General features: G+C 41.8%; 1 protein-coding gene across 4 annotated transcripts in view; it reads left to right on the top strand.

The window, feature by feature from the left end:
* The first annotated feature begins 9,285 nt into the window (after positions 1 to 9,285).
* TUSC3 (tumor suppressor candidate 3) overlaps positions 9,286 to 25,617 on the top strand; it is a 260,616-nt gene continuing 244,284 nt past the window's right edge. For all 4 annotated transcript variants that reach the window (XM_075930369.1, XM_075930371.1, XM_075930373.1 and 1 more), the window contains exon 1: positions 9,286 to 9,443. In XM_075930369.1, coding sequence (XP_075786484.1) covers positions 9,327 to 9,443 — 117 coding nt within the window. In that variant the 5' untranslated portion in view covers positions 9,286 to 9,326. The remainder of the gene's footprint in view (positions 9,444 to 25,617) is intronic.

The raw sequence follows: 25,617 nt of genomic DNA, 5'->3' as shown, positions 1-25,617 counted from the left end.
TTTTAACCCATAAAATCAAATTGGTCCTAGGGGTGGACCATAGCTAAGGTTGCAATTGAATTTCTGAGCTCAATTTTTATGCTTTCTAATATTCACAAAGATGCTGAATTGGTCACAACAGCATCCATGTATTTTAGTGTCATTTGGAGATTCTCCCTTGTGGGCCTTTTAGAGCAGGACTAGGGCCTGTCTCCGGTAGAAGTTAGAGCTGCTTTTGAAAGTGAGTGATTCCAAAAGGTATACTTTGCTACACTAAAGTTAAAAAGTTTCACACATCCTGTAAGACAGGGTTTGGCAATCTTTGGCTCTTGGCCCATCAAGTTAAGCCATCAATCGGCCACAAGACATTTTGCTGATGTTGGTTGTTGACAGGCACACTCCCCACCCCTGTATTTTGAAGATATTAACATTAAACTCATACCAAAAAAAATAATTCCTGGAAATTCTGTGTGAAACTACATTTCTACAATGAGCTAGAATTACTCTCCATGGGGTATATGCTTTAATATTGATAGAAAAAATGAATATTAATAATATAGTAATATACTATAGTAATTTAAAGTTTTTACATGCTTTCCTTTGCCCTGAATTTTAGGAGATGTTCATAAATACTTTCATGTGCATGAGACTTGGAGAATAGTATAATTCACATGCTTATGTTGTTGGTTACTTGTTTTATTAAATGAAATGTTCAGACCGGCTAAAACTCCTGGGAAATCTGTTTTCTCCCAGTAAGTAATAGGCATGGCAATCAGCTTCAAGGAGAAAAATCTCCTCCTGGGCCATAAAACTGTACATAACATTTCCAGGCCTGGTAGTTCAGACTCTGGACTGCAGTTTTATAGCTTATATTTGTCTTTAATATTTTTTCTGTCTATATTGTTTGAAAATTATATCCAAATATAATTGTGATTATTTCTTAGGGCATGTGCACAGTGTCCTGTAGTTATGAGGCAGGGAGAAGGAGAGGAGGGAATGGTCAAAGCGCAAAATGCTGCACTATAATTTCCCCATGTGGATGCCATGGGCCCAAACTAAAAAGTTCCTACTTCTCATTTAAATGTAATCTGATTTGAAGAAGCAATGTGAACTAGGAACATTTTAATTCATACCCACAGCCTCCACATAGGAGTTACAGTACAACTCACTGTTATTCTACCTCTATAGTCCAAATGTTATGGGAGGGCAAATGTGCCCTTATAGCGTTTAGGATAAAACTTTAATTGTAAGTTTTACATGAAGGCACTGGAGATTGCAATCTCTGGAACTGTTTGATTAACAAGACTACCAACCAATAGGAGTGTCTTCTCAAAGACTAGGATATTCCCTCTTTAAGGGATGACAGGATAGTCTTAACTAGGACATCAGAGAGAAATGTTGTACAGCTAGGAGCCTAGCAATGCCACAATATTTGAGCTAGAGGTCATTACACCATGCCCTCTCTAAAACTTCAGTTTTACCAAAGTAATTTAGAAATATTTGTAGTAAAGATAGTTCTTTGAAAAGCACTCTAAGGCTGCGTCTACACTGGCATGATTTTGCACAAAAGCAACCGCTTTTGCACAAAATCTTGCCGCCTGTCTACACTAGCCACGAGTATTTGCGTAAGAACACTGACTTTGTAATGTACAAAATCAGTGGTTCTTGTGCAAATACTCTGACGCTCCCGCTCAGGGATTAGCCCTCTTATGCAAGTATTCTTGCGCAAGAGGACCAGTGTAGACAGAAACGTTAATTTCTTGTGCAAGAAAGCCTGATGGCTAAAATGGCCATCGGCACTTTCTTGCACAAGAGAGCATCTACACTGGCACGGATGCTTTTGCACAAAAGAAAATATTTTGTGCAAATGCACATGCCAGTAAGATACTCTCTTGTGCAAATACTTTTAACGGAAAAACTTCCGTTAAAAGTATTTGAGCAAAATCATGCCAGTGTAGATGCAGCCTAAAGTCTTGAATCCATTAGCTTTAAGAAAACCTGTAGTTGAGAAATATTTTGATTACTTCTAATCCTGTTTTGACTTAAAGATGAACATTTTAACTTTTCTTTAAATAGTTAAGAGGGTGTGGCTGAGTTCAATGACCCAGGCAATGTCTCCTGAAGACCATCTTGGTGATCAGTTCTCTTCACCAACACTCCCTCTCCTGATGTGCCTCTCTTGCTGGCTTCTCCACCTACAGACCTGGTGCAGTCCAGGACTCTCATAATCCACTTCTGTTATGTCTACACTGCAGCATTTTTCTGGAATAACAGCATTATTCCAGAAAAACAATACTTGCATCCATGCTGCAGTTGTTTTCTTTTGATAAAAAGTTGATAAACCTCTTTATATGAGAGAGAATGCTTTATTTTCCGAAAGATCCCATCTAGACTGGCGCTTTTCTCCGGCAAAGCCCCGAGCCGGAAAAAAGCGGCAGCCATGTTCATGCAAATGCCGCGGGGGATATTTAAATCCCCCGCAGCATTTGCAATTGCGACTGGTCTCATTAGCATCCCTTTTCCGGTAGACACAGCCGACATGTGAAGATCACGTGGGGGATGTTGTGCTCCCCCACATCAAGGTGGGGGAGGAGGCACCTGAACCATGCCTTCAAGTGCACATTCCACCTGCACGTGGGCCCTGCCTAGGCAGGCATTGAATTGGTCGCTGCTGGGGTCCAGGTGGGCCCGTGTAGGGCTTCATGAGCCATGGCATGAAGGGGGTAGGTCAAGTGGCATCTGCACATCCCCAACCCCAAAGTCACCCTGGGGGAACAATGTGCCACCCTCCAGCTTCTGGTAGAGGCTGGAGCTTCTATACACATGGATGTCATGCGCCTTCCCCAACCACCTGACAAATGTGTATAAACTGTCCACGGTGGTTGACCAGGGTCTGCAGGACCATGGAAAAATAGCCCTTGTATTTGATATACTGGGCAGCTCAATGTTCTGATGCTCAGATGGGGGTGTGGGTTCCATTGATTTCCCCCCACAAACACACAGTTGGGAAGCCCAGGGCGGCAAATCCAGCCACAATGGGGTCCAGGTCTCCAAGGCAGATGACTCTTCACAGCAGGATGGAGTTTATGGCTCTAACCACCTGCAGAAGAGGACAAAGAAAGACACAAAACAGAGAATCAAGGGGGCAGGGGCTGAGCCCTATGGAGGTCCCTGCCCACAGTTCTCCTTTCTCCTAACATTCCAGGAGCCACCCCCTCTAAATCCACCCTCCCACAAACAGGGCTGTGTGAGGGTGGGACTGCAGAAACCCCCAGGGGCAGGGCTTTCGCAGCTATAACTCCTCTTCCCTAGGGTCCCCCTTTCCAGTATTTCCCCCCCTCCCTCCCGTTTCATTTGCATAAAAATGGTTGCCGCTTTTTTCCGGCTCGGAGCTTTGCCGGAAAAAAGCGCCAGTGTAGAGGGGGATCTTTCAGAAAATAAAGCCTTTTCCGAAAGATCCCTTATTCCTTATTTTAAGAGGAATAAGGGATCTTTCGGAAAAGGCTTTATTTTCCAAAAGATCCGCGTCTAGACTGGTGCTTTTTTCTGGCAAATCTCCGAGCCGGAAAAAAGCGGCAACCATTTTTATGCAAATGAAGCGGGGGGATTTAAATCCCCACTTCATTTGCAATTGTGATGTGTCTAATTTCCATCCCTTTTATGGAAAAGGGATGCAGTCCAGACACAGCCCCTGTGTCTGGCCAGGCAGCTCCCTTTAAGTAAGTCCACTGGGCTCTGGTTAGCTGCTTTTGCAGCCTCTCTCCAACTGAGTGGTTCTGCACCACCTTTGTAGGCTGCTTTTAACGCCTTTCCTTGCAGTCTAGGATGAAGACACTATCACAGAGTGTATAATCTTCTCTTGTGTCCATTTCAAATATTTTGTATGTAAATGCAAACATCTAATGCAATACTATTCACTGTATTGTGAAGTTAAAATGTTCCAGTGTGCAATCGAATGATGTTACTTAGCAACATAAACTATTTGAGTATAAAGTATTTATACTAGCTGGGGAATACAATCTGTCAGTGCTTAATCAGCTTCCTTACTAAACTCAGAAATAAAAGAACCACATCTTCAAGCATTAATAAGGAGGAAAGCCTTCTTTTGCCACTTAAGTTGAATCTCTTTAAGAGTCACTTCAGTAAAAAACAAAACGAAACAGATTTTTAAAATGTCAAGGCTGCTATAAAATGGCATACTTGGTCTCATAAAAATCATCTCCATATCTTTAGTTTTATCAGGTTTAATTATAAACTGAACTCCGTGAAGGAAGAGTTAGAAGTCTAAAGATTTTTTGAGATTTTCCTGCCACAAAGACAGAAGCACTGATCATAGAGTTTGAGGTTTACAATCCAGCTGTGTGTGTATTTTCAAATAGTTTATTCTTGATTTGAAAAAGGCAAGAAAGATCAAAAAGGATTTTGAGCCAATGAATAGGTGAAGTTGACTGATATTTGAATCTAGCAAAAGACTATGAAAAGATGTATTTCATCTTCACTATAAGAATATAGGAAGAGATGGGTATAAATCTCTCTCAACTGAGATACCAGCTCTCAATACTCTCAATCTCATCTTTCAAACTAGTAAAGTACAGTAAGAAAACATAGAAGCCACAACTCAGAATTCGAAAGAAGCAGCCTTCCAGTCCAGCACTGCTTCTGCAGTACGATAACATCATTGAGACCGTAAGTAAGATAACATCACTGAGATGATGTTTGCAAAATCATTGCCAAAAGAATAGCTTAACATTTGGTGTGGTAATTTTAAAAGCATATTAAATTGCTATTGTAATTAACTACTTCTCTTAATCAACAAACTACTCAGATGCCATACTCTTGAAGAGGGAACATAAGCAAAGCATTATAAATTGAGAAATAGTAGAATTTAATTGTAATGTCAGGTTAGTAATAATCATTAATCAGCTTGTCTCAAGACCACTCAATAAGCTGTTGAGCTTGTAGAAAAATATTATTTCAGTTGAGTAATTCTTGAATAGCTTGTTTTTAAGTAACTGAGTAAGATACCTTCTTCAGTTTCAAGAGTTAAAAATCACTAACTGCTTATTTATAAACTATTATCCATTTTGAACCAAAGATTAACTGACATAAGTGAAGTTCCCCATCTATATAAACTATTTTAATTATGTCTGACAAACTCAGGAAGAACTCATTATTGATGGGGGGAAAAATATCTTTGCTCTTCTCTTGCCTCCTGTGCCATTTCCCTGGGCTACTCCCTGTTTGTCAGCCTCTTTCATTCCTTCCGCCCTAGACTTGGTGTTCTTGTGTGGCTTCCCCACCCAGTACTGAGGAGCTTCTTCAAAGCCACACTCAGCACCTCTGACAGTAGCTCTCCTTTGCTTGAGCTGCAGACTTTTATTCCAGCTTTTGCTAATTGATCTCTTCATCACAGCTAGAGGGGTAATTAGCCCAACTATTTACTCTTTTCTGTCTGTACACCCTATCCCTCATGTATAATGTCAATTCCCACATAGAAATCTTTATGAAGGTAAAATTGAAATTGTGGTCACACATCAGCATTTCCAGCATATATTACCATACAAGAACATTGGAATAAAAGAAAACATGGAATTACAATATTCAAAGTTAATGTTGCAATCCCACAAAGAGGCACATATTAACTCTGCCTGAGATTATACAAGTGCCTGATTAATATACAAGTATTTCACAGTTTGTTTCAGGAGGTCTATGTGTGTGAAAAAGTTAGTTAAAAGAATGATGACAAAGTTGGTGACCAGATTTATGGACTAACTGTGCAACTCTTTTTTTTTCTGAACAACTGTCCTGGAAAGTTGACTATTTTCTGTTAGTAAATAACATTGTAATAAAAGTGACAGTATATGGCTCTGGACATTTGGCATTTTTAAAAAATGTAGTATTCAGCGGAATGGCACTAGAACTCATTTCTATCTTGATGCATGAAATTAGCCACACATTACATAGTCAAAACTTGTGTTTCCAAACTGACTTTAAAATAATGTAGGAAATATTTACAAAATACACAAGTTTTAATAGTGTACAATTGCTTAACGTTTTAAATTACAACTTTCAACGGGGAGTAAAGCAGAAGTCTGCTTTGAATTTGAAAGTGACCTTCCCTGTGATCATGGTAACACACTGTATAAAACTAGTATTTTGGTTGCATGCATGGAATGCATTTTGAAGTGTGTTCATTATATATATTCTTCAGGAAACCCTGTAGTATTACCACTTAGATTGCATTTCCTGATAACTTCTTAGTGTAGTGCAGGGGTGGGAAATACTTTTTGACCAGGGCCCATTTCAGAAATTTTTGAAGTGGCCCCGGGCTATCACGGAAGGGGCGGGGCCTCAGGCGGAAGGGACAGGACCAAGACACTTCTGTACTTCCCCATCCACAGACTGATTGGCCTGGGGGCAGGGAGAGCGTGCAAGGCCCCTGTAGGCCCTTTTGCCCACCCTTGGTGTAGAGAAATGCACAAAGAGCACTGGACCTTAGGTTTTCTGTTTGGATTTTCTGTTGTATTGTAAGGTGACTACACTGAAAGGTGAGCTGGCCAGAAGGCCAGAAAAGAGAAGTTACAGACTACTAAAGCACTAGATGACAGACAACAGTGGGCACTAAAGCAGAGGAATCCCTTCATTTGTGAGCATGTGTAATTTCATGGGCAACTTAATGATAGAAAGACAAAGGGTCATTTGATCTGTAAAAGATCTGTAGAATTGTAATGTCAATGCTATCATCCTCTACAGCATAGGTTCCCAACCTTTTTCAGTCCCCGTACTCCCTTGGCTTTTAGTAAACCTTCCTGTACCCCCTATTCAATATGAAAGGAAATAAATTCTAGACTCTAGAATCCACAACTTTTTTCACTAACACTACTACTTTTGGAATATTTCAATTAGGATAATCTAGTTATTTACCAAATGTTCCCCATACCCCTTTGACAAGCTTCTCATACCCCCTGGGGGTACGAGTACCCCAGGTTGGGAACCCCTGCTCTACAGCATGATGGGGGGACTTGCTTCCCACTTCCCTACAGATCCCTGCTCAGTGCAAAATTCGATACCATACCATTGGAAATGGGTGGGGTTTTATGTCATTCCATAGCCCTTTCTCCTACAAACACAATAGTACCAAATATGAGTGAAGAACAAATATGTAAATACTAGAAGATTTACCTGGGGTTGCTCAGGTCCTTTACTCAATTTTCTTTTTAAATAAAATGTTTCATTTAAATCATTGCTCTGGGAGGAGGCTGGGGATGAGGGATTTAGTATGCAGGCTGCCCCAGGAAGAATGAGTAACCCAGCTGTCTTTTATGGCAGCAGCTTGGAGACAGGTGAGAAGCATCTCTCCATGGCTGCTGCAGCTTCAGTGGGCACAGACAAGGGACAGGTGCATGTCCACCAACTGGGACAAGTCCAGATTCATCTGCCCCCTGCACGCTTCAGTCAGAGGGAGGAATGCAGCACCTCACACCCTGTTCCCCACTCTGGAACGACAAATGTAGACGTGGGGGCCTGCAAGAACACCCCAAAACCTTGTCTCTACAGGCTTTGATACAAAACTTCCTCCAGAAATCCTAATACCCGGACTTTGGGGACTATCTGCTGCCACCATCAAGTGCTTTTGAACACTTGAAACCAATCCCAGGGGAACTCCAAGCTCTTTTCCCCAAAGAGCTTAAAAAGAAAAGAGAAAACAAGCTGCAGTCTATGGTAGCTGACTCCTAGTCAGCCAGCCAGCCAGCCAGACTTCCAAGGACACAAAAAAGAGCCAATACCAGTTAATAAGAAAAAGAAAACAAACTTTTATTATCATAGCAAAAATACAGTTGCAAGCATAGTGACTAGATGGAAAAGAGCCACCAATTAATCTAGATACGTAGGGGAACCCTCTGGGCTCAGGACTTTAGTTACAAAAGGAAAACACTTTTAAAGAAAGAAAAAACATTTTTAACAGCACAGACCTCAATTCCAGATTCCCAAACAAGAAAATCTGATGGGCTAGCTAAACTTTTCCCTACTTACATATCGTGAGAAGACTTTTCTTGGTGAGAGAGATGGCCTCGCATCCTCCTGTTACCTGGAAGAAACCTCTCTGACTCAGACAAAGGAAAGAAAAGTTAAAAATTCCTTTGACCCAGTTTGAAATCCCTACGTGCATTGTTATTGTCTGACCAGATACCTGGCTAGGGACAGGAGACATAGTTAACCCCTTAGTCCCCAGCTGCTGGCCAACCCTCATGATTATGACACATCCTGATAAGGAGGAACTGCCAGCAATGTTCCCATACGAATTCAAAGGAGGAGCTTCAGCCCTCAAAGGGCTCTTGGAGGTTGGGTGGCTCACAGTTGAGACAGTTCTGGATGGCGGTAGGAGGGCTGCCTCGAGCAAGACCCTTTCAGCTGCTAGGTGATTCTGTCTCTTTTATGAGACACAATCCAATTCCAAGCACATCCCAATCCATTTCTTGGCACAACCAACCTCATATGTGCTGAGCTGGGTCTCCCCTTTCCCTTTACATGTCTGTGTTCCTCACCACCCCAGCAGATGCAGAGCCCTAGATGGGGCCAGGAGAAGAGCCCTAAGGTCTGTAGCAAGGATCACACAGTGACTGGGACAATGAGTGAGGGGCCATCCCAGTGGCTGGATCCTGGGACTGGTGACCAGTACCCCAGGCATGGGGCCAGCATCTGGGACACTGGGTGGCAGTAGGGCCCTTGGTATGGGCTGGCAGATGGGACCCCAGGATGGGGACAGCTCTGGAGATACTGAGCACAAAACTGGCAGGCACTTCAGCACCCGATGCACCTTAACTTCCTGTGCCTGTAGGTTGAATATGGCAGAACTATTATAGAGATAACTACAGAGAAGTAATTGCTTGCTTGTCTCCTGATTGTATTCAAATTTCAGCATAATGTGGAACTAGATGGTACGTGGCAACTTTCAGTCTGTTATAAACAGAGCTATGAAAAAAATCGAGACGCGGCTATGATTAGTGTAGAGTTTTGTTTTATGGCTCTCAATTCCCCTCTATGCATTTTATTCCAGCACACATGTATTAAGCATCATCCTCTGCTGCTTCTGACAGGAGCCCTGTTTGCTCAATGAACGTCATTTGGCCAGATCGGGCCCTATTTCAGTGCAGCCTTTGGGAGCGTGTGTAACGCCCCTGAGCGCCTGGGGCGCGTCCCAAGCCGGGAAGGGCCAGGGGGAGACAGAACTACATTTCCCAACAGCCTTTGTGCTGCCGGTTGCTTGTGATTTGCCGAGGCCGCGTCCAATCAGTGGGGAAGAGGTGGATAACGGTGCGGCAGGTGCGCCCGAAGGGGGAGGGAACATGGCGCTGGGCACCAGGGCATCGCGGTGGCTGCTGCACCTGCCGGCCGGGAGTTGCCTGCTCTTGGCGCTGCTGCTGCTCTGCGTGCAGCTCGGGGGCGGACAGAAGAAGAAGGAGGTAGAACCGTTCGCTGCTCTCCGGCGAGCCCCGGCCCGGGTGGGGAGCAGGCTGGGGTTCCCCGCGCCCAGGCGCGGCCCAGGCGGGGGTAGAGGACTGAGGGGGGGGGGGCTTGTTCCCGCTGCCCCGCGCCTGCCCCCGGACTCTGCTGGGCTTGCAGGGTGGGCGGCTCTGTCCCTCCTCAACTCTGGGCCCCGTCAGCCGCGCCGCCGCCCCAGCCCCGGGGTCCCTGCCCCAGCGCCACTTGTGCCGGCAGCCCTGAAACACCTGCGTGGCCACCCACCCGCTGCCCACTTTTCCCTGACACCAGGCCCGCTGTCCATTGCCTGACTGGCTCCCTGCCGCTCCACAGCTCTCATTCTAGCCATAGCAACGCACCTGCTCATGTGCTGGCAAAAGGGGCTCTCCTCGTGTTCACTGTGAATACATCAGTCACTGACACAGCTCTGGACGAGTTACAATAGCACGTTAGATACCTTTGATTTTGCACGGTTGAGGTTGTATCTTGAGAGATCTCATTTCACCCTGTGTTGGCCTGAAAAGAAGTCCTGTCCAGTTGAACTTGGCCCTAACTGTAGTTTTTTAAATAAATAATTTAAACTCAATGGGTGTGGCTTTATATGGTTTATCCCTCCCTCTTCTGCCCCCCATTAAAACACTTCAAAAATAGGAATGTGTGGCTGGCTTTATACTGTTTGTGTGACCTAGTTCATGAGATCCACTGTGAAATTGACTAGACCAGTGTTTCTCAACCCAGTGGTACCAGTAGCCTTAGGGGTACTTGACAGAAGTCTGGGGGGTACATAAACACAACTGAAATTTGGAGAAAAAAGAATTTGTTTTAAGTTTTACAGCACTTTATTATTTTTGTACTTTTTACACCCAAAAATGTCATCACCTGCCCAGCTATGATTAAGTAGTTTAAACAAATGTGTTGCAATGGTAGGGAAAAAATTGTCTGAAAACTGTAGGTACTGGGGGTACTTATTTTTTTCTTTTGAGAAAGGGATACTTTATAAAAAAAAGTTGAGAAACACGGGACTAGACCTAGTTGTGTGAATAATGGAATTGAATGGTATATGTTGTTTGTTCAATTGAAAGTAATGCTAACCCACAAACAAAGAAATGATCACAGTTTGCACTTGTGTGTAAACTGAATGTCAATTTAAAAGGTCAAAGAAATAGCTGTTAAACTCATTAAAGACTGGGGGATAGTGTTGGGAGAGGTAGAAGGTTAAAAACACTAAAACCAACATCAAATTAACAATTTAAATTATTCAAATTAAATTTCACATTCTTATTTATAATATCATTTGTCTGCCTTTTGGTTAAGAACACTAAAAACATTTAGTTTAATTTGTTAGCTTTTGGTCATATTTAGTTTCTTTCCTACTTGTAGAATGCAAACACTGGAAGAATTTTGTTTGAAAATTTAAATGGAAATTTTAAAACAAATGGTACTTCTGCCTTGAACAATCATAAGCTGTAACATTTAGCTCTGCTCTTTGAGATTTATAGTATTAATAATGGAACTCAGGGTATTTTGCTTTTTTTTTATATTGTTATTGACTGCTACCAAAACTCATATATTTGTTTTGAAATTCCAGTTATGTTAACAAATCCGTTGTCTGAATTATCTGCTTAAACAAATGGGAGAGGTCTCCAGAAAAGTCCCCTTCTCCCTCAATGCTCAAAGGGTTACAAAAGGATCTCTTTTGAGTGTCAGGCATCAATTCCATAAAACAATGTATCTCATCTCTTAGGTGGCTTAGTTCATATCGCTCTTTTTTCCCTATTATCATATAAACTTTTTACACAGCTAGCAGTGCTAATGGAAATCATGTCTTCACTAGCAACTAGAAAGAAATTTGTATGATTCTGTATTGTACACATGAAAAGAGATGATCGTCTCTTTACACGCATATAAATCTGGTTACTTTTACTGTAGACAGTAGGCTGACATCTACTTTACCTTGGTGTCAAGTATCAGAGGGGTAGCTGTGTTAGTCTGAATCCGCAAAAGCGGCGAAGAGTCCTGTGGCATCTTATAGACTAACTGAAGTGTTGGAGCATAAGCTTTCATGGGCAAAGACCCAGCAATTACCTTGGTTTAATTGAAACTATATACTGTGGACTACACTTTATTTTGAGGGGAAAGAGTGAGAGGGTTAAAGAGAAAAATGAAGGAAGAAATGAAAGTGGGTGTTCCCTAATCTGGCACTCCGAGTACAGAAGGTGGGAGCCCGCAGGCAACCTTAAATACCTTGCCTCTATAGGCTTCTGCTTAAAAACTTGCCAAGCTTACAGATTCCCTGACCTTGGGAGAGAGGCCACCACTACTAAGTACGAAAATTCCTTCTTCTGAAACCCAGGAAGAATCACTTGAACTTCTTCCAGAGGAGTACCCCAAGGTCTTTTACCTCAAGAGAGTTTGGGGGGGGAGGGGGACAACAACAACAAATGGCAGTCTCTGATAGCTGACCTCTCAGTCTTAGGCATGCGTACACAGACTTCCTGCTACTTCCCAGGATACAAGAATCAAGTAATCATCCTTGAAACAGGTGATTTTTATTAACAAAACAAAGTTATACTAATAAAGCATATTTGGTTGTTAAGTACAGGTAGTCCCCGACTTACGTCGGATCCGCACTTACGAACGGGGCTTTCTCGCCCCGGACCTCGCAGGCAGCGGGACCACCCAGAGCGCAGCAGTCCTGCCACCTCGACCTCCGGGGCGAGAAAAGCTGCTCCGGGTGCCCCTGGTCTGCTGGGGACCGTATCCAGCAGACCAGAGGCACCGGGAGCAAAGCCGCAGTGGCAGCGGGGTCTTGTGCCTCTGAGGCTTTGCCAGAGCAAAGTCTCAGAGGCGCAGCACCCTGCTGCGGCTTTGCTCCCCGTGTCCCTGGTCTGCTGGGGGGGGGGGGGAAGGGGAGCGCAGCTAATGCGCCCCTCCCCAGCAGACCAGGCTTTTGTTGTGGACCCTGGGATAGAGCAGCTGGGGTGCTTCCGGGTTGGTCCTGCTTGGACCTACCTGGCAGCCCAGCTGTTCTGTCCCAGGCTCGAGATTCAGCTGCTGTTGAAACTCATCAGTGGCTGATTCCAGGAAGCTGGGGGCAGAGCAATTCTGCCTCCAGCTTCCTGTAGTCAGCCCCTGGTCAGTTTCAGCAGCAGTGGCTGAATCTGAAGCCAGTTCCAACTTACATACAAATTCAACTTAAGAACAAACCTATAGTCCTTATCTTGTACGTAACCCGGGGACTACCTGTATTACAGAGCAACTAAGGAAAACAAAGAAAATACAGGGAAACAGTCTCTCTGGGCAGCAGCTTAGATACAATGAATGCGGGCCAGGGGTGCACATGGATTTAAACCATCTTGCTTCCCCAGTTCCTGGCTTAAAACTTACATGAAGGAAAAGCAGCAGACAGCGATAGCTTTACAATTCAGATTTCAGCACTGGATCCCATTGGTTCTATAGGCTTCCTGCCAACTTCCTCTTGCTATCTGAGTTTAACTCTTTAGTCACAGAATGCTAGCCAGCACTCCTATCCATCAAAGATAGAATGGGGTTACGAGGGCATATTGAGGGACTAGAGAAGAAAAGAAAATACTGGATCTAATTGGGAGAAAATTGTAGGAAAAAGAGAAGCTGAGGGAAAGTAGAGGGTAATACAGTAAATTTGTCTATTTTCCTTTTGGAAGATATCCCTATGTAGGGACTATGGTTAAGGACTATAGGCCCAAATCTGAGAGAATAAATGAAGTTTAGGAACAAATTCAATTACTTATTTCAGTATTTAAATGAGTGGTGTCATTTTCGGAAGTGCTGAGCATCCAATTGTCCCTTGGAAATCAGTGAAATGTGAAAATTACTTAGACCCCTAAACAGAGATTTAGCAGTTGACCTCTAGGCTTTTTTTTTCAAAGTCTTGACCTTCCCAGGATAAGAAAAGGAAGAAAATGTTAATGTAGCATCTCATTACTTTAACCATGTTTCATACTGTAAATATGTTTTTTAGGATGCTTCTGTGTCTTAGTAAAATACTAACATGGCAACTAATCTTTCAACACTTGTAGAACAGCTGCTACACCACATGCAAGGTGACTTAAAACACTTAACCATGTCCCTCTAGATTTAAATTAGTTTTGTACCTGATAGATAAACAATAGCAACTCAAAATGAAGTGGACATTGAGAAACATTTTCAATAATGTGTGCGTTGTCATTTTACCTCAGAGATGGCAAGTGGCAGGATCCAAATGAGTAGTACATAACATAAGAACAGCTGTACTGGGTCAGACCAAAGGTCCATCTAGCCCAGTATCCTGTCTGCCAACAGTGGCCAGCACCAGGTGCCCCAGAGAGGGTGGACTGAAGACAATGATCAAGCGATTTGTCTCCTGCCATCCCTATCCAGCCTCTGACAAAAAGAGGCCAAGGACACTATTTTATCCCCTGGCTAATAGCCTTTTATGGACCTAACCTCCATGAAATTATCTAGCTTCTCTTTAAACTCTCTATTATAGTCCTAGCCTTCACAGCCTCCTCTGGCAAGGAGTTCCACAGGTTGACTACACGCTGTGTGAAGAACTTTCTTTTATTAGTTTTAAACCTGCTACCCATTAATTTCATTTGGTGTCCTCTAGTTCTTCTATTTAGGGAACTAATAAATAACTTTTCTTTATCGGCCCTCTCCACACCACTCATGATTTTATATACCTCTATCATATCCCCCCTCAGTCTCCTCTTTTCTAAACTGAAAAGTCCCAGTCGCTTTAACCTCTCCTCATGGGACCCGTTCCAAACCCCTAATCATTTTAGTTGCCCTTTTCTGAACCCTTTCCAAGGCCAAAATATCTTTTTTGAGATGAGGAGACCACATCTGTACACAGTATTCAAGATGTGGGCGTACCATAGTTTTCTACAGGGGCAGTAAGATATTCTGGGTCTTATTTTCTATCCCTTTCTTAATAATTCCTAGCATCCTATTTGCCTTTTTGACCGCCGCTGCACACTGTGTGGAAGTTTTCAGAGAACTGTCCACGATAACTCCAAGATCTCTTTCCTTATTTGTCGTAGCCAAATTAGCCCCCATCATACTTTACGTATAGTTGGGGTAATTTTTCCCGATGTGCATTATTTTACATTTATCCACATTAAATTTCATTTGCCATTTTGTTGCCCAATCACTCAGTTTGGTGAGATCTTCTTGGAGTCCCTCACAGTCTGCTTCTGTCTTGACTATCCTAAACAGTTTGGTATCATCCGCATCACTGCTTACCCCTTTCTCCAGATCATTTATGAATAAGTTTAAAGGATTGGTCCCAGGACTGACCCTTGGGGGACACCACTAGTTACCCCTCTCCATTCTGAAAATTTACCATTTATTCCTACCCTTTGTTCCCTTTCTTAACCAGTTCTCAATCCAAGAAAGGACCTTCCCTCTTATCCCATGGCCATGTAATTTACACAAGAGCCTTTGGTGAGGGACCTTGTCAAAGGTTTTCTGAAAATCTAAGTATACTATATCTTCTAGATCCCCCTTGTCTGCAAGTTTAACCCCTTCAAAGAACTCTAATAGATTAGTAAGACAGGATTCCCCTTTACAGAAACAATGTTGACTTTTGTCCAACAAATTATGTTCTTCTACATGCCTCACAATTTTATTCTTTATTATTGTTTTGACTAATTTGCCCAATACTGAAGTTAGACTTACCAGTCTGTAATTGCCAGGATCGCCTCTAGAGCCCTTTTTAAATATTGGTGTCACGTTGGCTACCTTCCAGTCATTAGGTACGGAAGCCGATTTAAAGGATAGGTTACAAACCACAGATAATAGCTCAGCAATTTCCCAATTGAGTTCTTTTAGAACCCTTGGATGAATGTCTGTCTTGTTCAGCCACTTTGTACTACAGTGCATGTTGCTATTGCTCTTAAAAGCTTCTACTTGGCCTTCTTGTTTCTAGCTAACAGTACTGTTCCTCTTTACGAGCTCAGTCCTACAGTTATAATAGCTATCTCTTATTTGTCCAGATTTCTCCCATACTGGTGTTGAATGTGTACTCACATTGTCCATGTGTCTAGAATCTAGTATAATCTTTATACACCTTTAATATAAATTAGTAAGACACTTTGCTAACTGAACGTTAACATTGTGATCTGCATTTACTGTAAATGTATATTATACTGAGTTAACACCCTACTCCTTTCCCCTAGTACCAAATCTCGAGTTGAAATTATGTAGTTCTTCATTCAGTTTAATATGATGAGAGGTTGTAGATGATTTAAAATGGAACTTGTAAAGGAAGGAGCTGATAGATGATGTGCTGAAGGGGTATTCTTAAGTGGGAAAATCTGAAGAGGACTGTGTTTCCTGGAGGATATAGTGATCAAGGAAGGGTATATTGGAGAAAAGAAACCAATTGTGAGTTGCTTAATTGGTGGTTGTTGTGAGGATAGAACGTATGTTAAAATACACCAAGGTAGATACTAGCAGAGAGGAAATTGAAGTAATACGTACTAAAATGTGTACTCAAGGTTGAAAGGACAGAAGGGGAGAAATAGGATTAGAAGTCTTTTTAGTATGTGGGGGGAGAGATCAGGTAAACAGGAAGAAAGTCAGGCTGAATGGTTAGGGACTAATCAAAGTCATTTTCAAGCACTTCAGATCCTCATTTGAAGGGGAAGAAGATAAAGGAGAAAAAGGAAGCAATTTACTGTGGGTAGCATAATTTGTAAAACCTTGTATGGGATGTTAGGAAAAGAGCTTCATGAAGCAGAATAATTAGATGTATTGGTGGGCAAGACAATTATGAAAACAGATTTTTAGGGTTACAATGCAAAAGTGGATGCAAAGCCTGAGTTGTGATTAGAGACTGGTAGAAAAAGGAATGGCAATGCAAAAGGTAAGAGGATGGCAGAATTATTTCCTGAATGTATTGTGAAATGGTGACTTATATTTGTGTTTAGAATGTGAAATGCAAGTTTACAGAATCATAAAACATTTTTGCTCTTTTAGTACAGGGTGCACTTCCCAAAACTGGAATTCTCTGGTCTGGCAACATGGTGATCTGGGATGTTCCTTGATCAGAGAACCCTAGTTCCTAGTGACAAGAGAGCAGTCCTGAAGGGGCCAGGGAGAAGCAGCAGGATAGGGCAGAGGTTGGGTCTGACAGAAGCCCCCAGTAGTGTGGCTGGAGTCAGCAGCAGCCCCTGACAGTTCCTGACAGCCTGTGGCACTGGGACTAGACTAGGGCAGCCCCCAACAGCACAGGATTGGGTCTGTGGCAGTGCAGGGCCAGGGCAGGAGCCCTGAGCAGCCTGTAGAAGTGGGGCCAGAGCCTGCAGGCTGCCACAGGGCAGAAGCCTGCACTCTTGACAGCCCATGGCAGCGGGACTGGGGTCGGCAGCAGCTCCAGCAACACATGGCAGCATGGGGCCAGAGTCCTGGACAGCCCACGGAAGTGGGGCTAGAGCCCTCTGGCTGCCACAGGGCTGGGACTGGAGCCCTGGCAACCTGACTAGGACAAGAGCCAGCCCCTGGCAGTGCAAGCTGCTGGAGCCCAGCAGGATGTCTGGCTGGGGCAGCAGCAGGAAGGCCCACAGGCAGCCTGGCAAGGGCTGGAGGTAGTCTTCTCCCCCCTGCATTCAACTGGCAGAGTTGGCACTGGAGGCTGTGACAACAAATCTTTTCTAGTCTGGCAAATTCCCTGGTTCAGGACTGGTCAGGTCCCACTTGTACATCAAAATGCATCAATTTACATTTCCCTATATAAATTTATATACAATTTAAGATGGCATACAATGTTTTCTTGAGTCTGAATTCTTAAATTCTAACCATGAGGGAAGAAATGTAAATAAGGAATATAACCCTTATTTCTGAGTGTAATAGGATGACATGCACCTCCCGTGATCACCCTCAGTTAGTCGAGTGCATATGCCTGCATTCCCTCAGTATGCCAGCCTTTTTTGGTTACTCAGCTCTCTGTCAGAGTCATACCTGTATGCAAAATACTCAAAATCTTTTCCAGGGTGTATCCTTAACAGGGGACCATCTCAATTCCCCTGGTGCAGTGGTGCTGAGATGACTGGGCAGCCTCTGGGGGGAATTTCTCCTGTCCCTGTTAAAATGGGGCTGGTGCAGGCAGGCAGCTCTGGCAGGAGAACCCACGGAATCCCATGCAACAATGGGGTGGCCTAGCGGCAGGGTGCACAGGCAGGGAAACCTTTGGTGGCAGCTGGGCTAGCAGCAGCTGAGTGGCCCTAGCTGGGAACCCGAGAGAAAACCCTGCAGCAGCAGGGCTGGCGAAGCAGTCCCTTCTTGGGAGTCTCTGGGGAAGTAGGCAGGCAGTGGGGTGGAGAGCCATGGTGGGCCAGTGGCAACACCACAAGGAGAGGAGCTCGGGAGTGAAGCACTGACCTCCCCCGGTCCAGCAAACTCCATGGTTCTGGACAGCTCAGGTCCCAAGTGTGCTGGACCTGGGAGGTCAGACCTGTAGTGCCTCCAGTGCTTCTCTCCTGGAGACTGCTTTCTTGCCCTTACCTTACCTCATTAGCTCAGTCACAATTTCTCTCCCCATGGAGCTCTCCATGGTGCTGCTACTCCCTCCATCAGCCATCCACCTACCTTCTACCCCTCTTCAAGGCTCCAGAAACACTGTTCTGGAGCTGGTCCTGCAGCTTCTCCTTATAGGCCTTCCTGGCCCCTAATTGGTGGGTTCTTCCTGCAGCCAGTCTAGCTTGCCTGAGGACTTCTCTATGGCTTTCTGAAGCAGGATGTGGCAAAGCTGAAAGCTTCCAGCAGGGGCTTTTGGGGCCTGGTCCACCCTGTCACACTGAGCTTTATGAATAGTATGTTTTAGAAGTGGTTGCACAGTAAATTTGCATAGTGGTTGCATAGTATTCCTTTGTTGTATCGAACTTTTTGCTAATAAAGTGTGTAAAGTTCTATATTATGTAAATCTTGACTCTCTGTAACTTGGGAAAGAAATAGAAAGGTGCAGACCCTCCTACACACACACACAAATAATCAGATACACAATAAGGGATAAAGAGAGAATTTCTTGTAAAAGGACTAGAATGGAGAACAATACTGACACTTCCTTTGGCAGCTGTCTTTTGAGAACAAATTTATTTGACACACTTTTTGTGACTTGATTCCCATATATTACACAATCTAATTGGCTAGCTTTGCTTTGCAGTAATCATTTTAAAATATCTGTCTTGAAAACCAAATCATGTTTTAAACCTTCATCACTGTTAAACATTCTTGGCACTTAAAAGCATTTATGGTTGTAATCACTGTTCATATTTCCCATACTTCACTAGTTTTTCACATCATTTTTTGTTATCTAGCAGATATAGCTTGTAATTACCTGAACTTTGACTAAAGTGGTCTGTAAATTTGAAATGTGACAATCCTAGGCATTCTCTGTTAATGATTCCTTTCTGTTTTGAGATTCATTAGCTAATGCTGCATGGGAAATACATAATTTTGTGAAAATACAACACAGTTATGTTGGGACAGGCTATATTTTGAAGGGAAAATCTCTCAACAGCTAACAATTTTCCCCATCATTTAAGATTGATGTCTGGTTCTCTACCATCATCCTCTTTTGTGCACTTGTTGGCTCTGTGCAAAGTGAGAGTAAAGTGGGTGTAAACACTATTAAATCTGAGTGGCAGGTATTTTATATACACTTTTCACAAGAGAAAATGACTGCATAAGATACAGTGCTGTGAAGATTAGGCCCATAAATAAAATAATTTTAAAAGTCACTGTTTTTACAATCTAACTTGGCCAGTGATAAAATACTTCATCTCAGCAAGCAAATATTGCACTATAAACTGTTTTAATGCCTGATGTATATTTTAACTTGTGATGGTTCATAATAGTTCTCCAGTACGAAATTGTATACAGGCTCATAGTTCAGGAATTAATATATTTCATGTACAATGCATTTAATTTTGACTGTTCTTTATCAAGAAATGTGTATAGTAAACATAGATAATGTAAAGTAACACATTGTAGTTATTGCACACATTTTTAGTTATGCTTATACTTTTTCTGTCATAATTCATATAGAATTCAAATCATGCTCTTTCCAAGTCAATAGAAATTTTGCCATTGACTTCACTGGGGTCAGGATTTCACTTGTATTCATTTAAAATGAATTTACTGGATTATTTTTAAATGGTATTTAATGTATAAACTCGTGATACTTTCTCATATTTGTCACTTTACATGTTGTTGGATAAATGGTAGCAATGACATGTTTAATTTAAGAGTTGCTGAAATATTTTAATTTTATGTAATGCAAGAAAATTGTATGAAATGCGAGATACATGGGCTTTTATCTATCCATCTCTATGCATATAGTCTCTTAACATTTATTAATGTAAAGACATTATACCTTTTATGTATTGTAAATTGCCAAATCTTGAGGGACAAAATATCTTGGTTTTTTTTTTTTTTGACAGTTGATCTTTGCTTCAGGCATCACCACTCAGTAAGCATACATTTAATTTGTGAGAACCATATTGTGCTTCATGCAGGCTACACCTGCATGAGGGAAAATAACTCCTCAGTATTCTTAGGAAGGCTTTTACTTTATTATTCTGTTGGACATGCTTTTCTATTTATTACATAATCTCTTGTACTAGAAGAAGGGAGATTGTTCCTTAACTCCAGTGTTAGATTTAAATGACTGTGGTATTTATTTGCAGAACTGCTATGGGAATGCAGAAATTTACTTCAGCACATTTTTGTTGAAGCCAAGGTACTTCTGATTAAAAGTGGTATGTGAGCTGTTCTCTGCTTGAGTGTTTGTCTTTCATAGTTTATATTGCTACTTTGGATGTTCATATTTGGAGTCTGATTCTCTTTGCCGCTCTAGAGTTATTGTACAGTTCATGATCGAATCTGAGTTTTGCCACTTCTGTTCAATATTTCTTGCTACTTGACACTAGAGCTAAATAAGTTAGCATTATGGTTCCCATTATAGTAACGTCTATTATAGTTGAGAATTTAGCAAATGATTGCACAAGATGTGATACTGTGGAAAATGAGGCCCATAAATAACATTATTTTTTAAAGTTACTCTTTCTACAGTCTGTAACTGGATCGGTGATAAAATACTTCAACCCAGCAAGCATACCTTTTATCTCTGCATACTCAGAGTTGTAATGCCTGATGAATATGCCTGTATACTACTTTTGCTCTAATATGCTTTAACATAAATACATATTAGAGATGAGTAGAAACTGGATTTTTCATTTCAAGAGGAATAGTGCTAGTCTGAGTGTTCCTTCTCTTTTAAAATGTGGGGAGGGGGGAAGTATTTAAAAATAATTTCTTGTCAATTTAAATGTTTGTTCTGATTTGCATGGTATGGTGTGCATTTAAAATAATGACATTCAGCAGAGATAATTGAAATATTATGGTCTCAAAGTCTAAATATTCAATTTTAAGCTTTATCAAAATGCTTCCCCAAGTCCTTACAATCTTTCTTTCAAAAATCTTTGCTTGAAATGGGCACATTTAGAAAAACATTCAGCCTTGGCATTTTCCAGCCTGCACCAACAATGATCTTGTAGTTAAAGCACTGGACTGGTACTTCAGAGTTCAATTTTTGTTTTCAGATAATCCATGGATTTCCTAGGTGACAAGTCCATCTCTGAGTCTCTAGTTCATTCCTAATCATCTAGCTTCATGTTATATCCCTTTTGTACACACATTGTCTATCTTGTCTGAGTATAAACTTTTCAGGTCTGGGATTTTCTCTTAATGTGGTCACATAGTACCCACAAAATAAGGCTCTAGGCAGTATTGTAGTACTACTACTCATTGTGAAGTATTATTAATGATGAACAGATTCAGATCTCTCAATTTGAAAAGCAGTATCTTTGCCCATAAGAAAGACACTTAACTTTTCACATAAGAATCACTTCTTGCTATAGAATATCTTGCTATAGAATTTCTTTTTGCATTGATTAGTAAACAGACTACATCTACACATGGAGCAAAGAGTGTGATTCCCAGCTCGAGTAGAAATACTTGTGCTAATGAACTAAATGTAGTATTGCATTGCCAGTATCAGGAACAGTGGCGTTGGTTCACTGCCCTTAATACAGATTTGCACAGATCCAGTGCTTAATTCTACAGTGAAAGAGGCACCAAGGCTCGAGCTCTTTTTCCTTTAACTGACACTGCAAGCCCAAAGATACTGGGGCTAGGAACGTCCAGGCCTAGAGGTGCTGCAGCTCAACCTTGGCTAGCTCTGGAACAAATCAAGCACATCTCAGCCCTCATAGATACATAGGGCACCTAGCCTGAGCTAGTTACTGAAGCTATAGTGCTGTTTATAGCGCACTAGCTTCAGTATGCCTGTTCAAACAAGGAACTACTTTCTCAGGGTATGTCTACAGTACCACCCTAGTTCGAACTAGGGTGGTTAATGTAGTCATACGGAGTTGCAAATGAAGCCCGGGATTTGAATTTCCCGGGCTTCATTTGCATAAGGCCGGGAGGCGCTATTTTTAAATGTCCGCTAGTGCGGACTCTGTGCCGCGCGGCTGCACACGGCAGGGACTAGGTAGTTCGGACTAGGCTTCCTAGTCCGAACTACCGTTACTCCTCATGAAACGTAAACACCAGTCACAGAAGAACGCAATTCTGATGACCAAAACTTTATAGTAGTAAAGTATTCTATTTCCAAAATGTGCAGGTATGTCAAATGTACAATAAAGAAAGCTTTAGACTTTTCAAGATCAGTCATGCCCAACAACAAAAGAAATGTGGTAGAAACATTACAGTGAAAAAAGGAAAGTTACACCGTAAACACTGTGAAACGAGGAGTAACGGTAGTTCGGACTAGGAAGCCTAGTCTGAACTACCTAGTCCGTGCCGCATGTAGCCGCGCGGCACGGAGTCCGCGCTAGCGGACATTTAAAAATGGCGCTGCCCGGCTTTATGGAAACGAAGCCCGGGAAATTCAAATCCCGGGCTTCATTTGCAACTCCGTATGACTACATTAACCACCCTAGTTCGAACTAGGGTGGTACTGTAGACATACCCTCAGATCCAAGTGTAGTCATTGACTTAGGCCATGTCTCCATGTACTGGAGAAACAATGCTCTGCCATCAATATTATGGGGTTTGATTTAGCAAGTCTAGTACAGACCTGGTGAATCAAATGCTAAGGACGCCTCCATCAGTGCCGGTACTCATTGTCACAAGGAGTAAGAGACGTTAATGGGAGCATTTCTGTTGTTGATATCTGATATGGAGATGGCACCAACCTAGAGTTATTGTACATTGACTTCAGCAATGTTGTTTGTTTAATTGGAGTTGCATACTTTAAGTTGACCTCCCCCACAGTGTGGACCTGGCCTTGGATTCATTCATTGTTCACATTGTGCTTTGTGTTCAGACAACCATGTGTAACTTTCCTTTTTTCACTGTAATGTTTCTACCACATTTCTTTTGTTATTGGGCATGACTGATCTTGAAAGGTCTAAAGCTTTCTTTATTATACATTTGACATACCTGCAAATTTTGGAAATAGAATACTTTACTACTATAAAGTTTTGGTCATCAGAATTGCATTCTTCTGTGAGTGGTGTTTATGGTGTTATAAGTTGCAGTGTTAGATTCCTATAGCTATACACTATTGGAAGCTAGGTATTGGATTTTATGCCTTATGCTTACAACTGTAGAGATAACTTCAGGGCATTGAGGAGTACATGGTATGAATTAATGGAATTTGCTTGTGTTTGTCCAGCTTTTCAGCAGAATACTTGCTAGGCTTATATTAAAAATTAAGGTAAGTACTAGGTGATAAAAAGAACAGGTAGCCTGAAAATGGTGTAGGAGGCATGTGATGGTATACAAAATGTGGTAATTGCAGTATATATCTTTTTTTTTTTCCTGTTAGCAACCATCTGTAGAAACAGACTTTTTGAAGACAAGAGAGCTAAAGTTGTGGATAATATGAAAGACAAGTGATATAAGATGGAGGAATATGAAGAGATGTTTACATATTTTTTGAGATGGTCTACAGGATATAAATTACTGCTGGAAATGTGTTTGGGTGGTGGGCAACCTCATTCAGTATGTTAGTATCCTTCCAGATTTCTGTCCAGTATTTGAATATATCTTTAACCTCCATGAGACTTTTTGAGTAATAGTAGGATATGATATGACTTTTGATCTCATTTGACAACCCCCAGTTGTTCAGATATATTGAGTAAGATTCCCCCAAAATCAAAAGATTAATTTAAATTGTGAGGCTTTATTTATTGGCTAGTTGATTTTTGGCCTTCTGATTTCTTAGCCTTTAGATTACACTTGAGTTGTGTGTAGTTTCTCTTGAGAACTAGACTTTTTTAATAAATGGAAGCTAAGAAGTAATGCATGGAATGTAGTCGGTCTTTCATGAATTGCTGTTTAATATTGACTTCTGCTCTGTTGAAGCTTTTTCTGTCTTTCTCCTCCCTCCCCCCCCTCTTTATTTCAAATGTTTCCTGTCTCCAATAGGAGTAGCAAAGTGGTTTGGCAGTTTCTTCCTATCAAGTTACTTCCCATCTACACCCAACGATGTTTGAGTTTTGCCATTATTCACGTACATGTTTCTTACGGCTAGAATGCATCATGTGGTAATGCATTGCATTTAAAAAAAAAAAAGTGGATCGGATCCAAAATACATCATGTGCATAATGCTATTACAGTCAGTCATTGCTGATTGAATATCTCTCCTCCCACCTCCATTTTCCTGTCCACTTAACTGTACAACAGATTACTGTTAATCAGGGCACCAGTGCAGGAGGCCAAATGAATGCAGTAAATGTAAAAAGCGTAAGACTCCCTTCTTTGAATTGTTTGAGTAAAGCAAAAAAGGAGTTTGCAAGGATCTGTGTATTTCCTTACACAGAAACCGTAAGAGCTATTATGTTTGATCTTCTACTGAACAAATATTGACTTTGCTCAGTTTTTATTCCTGAATGAAAATAATCATGAGAGTCTTACCTAGTGCTCTTCCTCATCTCCTAGTGCTTACTCCAGGGGGGAAAAATCTCCTATGGTTCTCTGTGTTGCCTAGCTCTAAGGAAAGATCCTTTTAAACCCTGTCCCTGGTCACTTCCTAGTACTTACAGATTGTGAGATTGGGTGCATCAGATATTTTAAACTATATTCTGTCTAGTACAAGGGAAAATATTTTTTGTTTTAAGATTGATCTTCATCCTCTTTTGGAGGACCTGAAAAATGCAAGTGGAGAAGAAAAGGAAATGATTTTTGACAACTCCATGAATGGGATTGATGATACCCCTAATCTAAAGAGAGGAAATACTAGAACAAGTATTGCATTGTAGTAGTGTAAGTCTCAATGAAATATGAAAGTCTCCCCCTACCTACTGATGCCGCTGAAGCTCAGAAGTTCTTCTGCTTCTCATTATTCATCTGTTTAATATTCAGTAAACGTGGTCTAGTTCTGATACTTTTTTCAGTTCCTCTAGACTGTGAAATATACAAATATTGCTGTTTGATGAAGCTTTACTGTAGGCTATATTCCTAAAGGTTGCCTTTGCTTGTCATTGTCCACTGAAAATATTACCATTTGTAAGGATGTTGTTGTTAGTCTGATATTTTAGTTACTCAGTTAGACCTTCCTGCATCTATTACTTTGCCTGAATGCTTTTTTGAATAAGTGGATAAAAGTAATTCTATATCCTGGCTCCCCCTGAAAATTCCATCCAGTTCTTGTAAGCTGCACTTTTTAGTTAAAACAGTACAAGCAACTGTGACATTGTTTTAAATCGGGGAGTGAAAATTTGTAATTCTGCAAGGAAGAACTTTCCTATTGTGTACTTAGTAACCAGTCTTGAGCATAAAATGCCATCTTTTACCTCAGCCCCATCTGGAGCAGACTGGCAGGCTTATTAGGACAGCTCTTGTATGGGGTTTGGTTCAGTACTCTGGGCTCCTGAGCCCCTTCACTTTGTGAAGAGTGCACTTAGCTAAGGCCATATGGAAGACCCGTGCATCAGTACTGGTGACTTCCAAGCAAATAGATAAGAAATACCCTATGGGGGTAGAATTCCTATTCTCAGACTCTTCTCCGAATTTGGTGGTAGAGGCTGCCACTTCAAGGGGGAAAGCAATAGCACTAAGCCAGAA

Source organism: Pelodiscus sinensis, chromosome 5 (genome assembly GCF_049634645.1).
Source record: "Pelodiscus sinensis isolate JC-2024 chromosome 5, ASM4963464v1, whole genome shotgun sequence".
NCBI lineage: Eukaryota > Metazoa > Chordata > Testudines > Trionychidae > Pelodiscus > Pelodiscus sinensis.
This window is presented reverse-complemented; position numbering and strand designations above follow the sequence as displayed.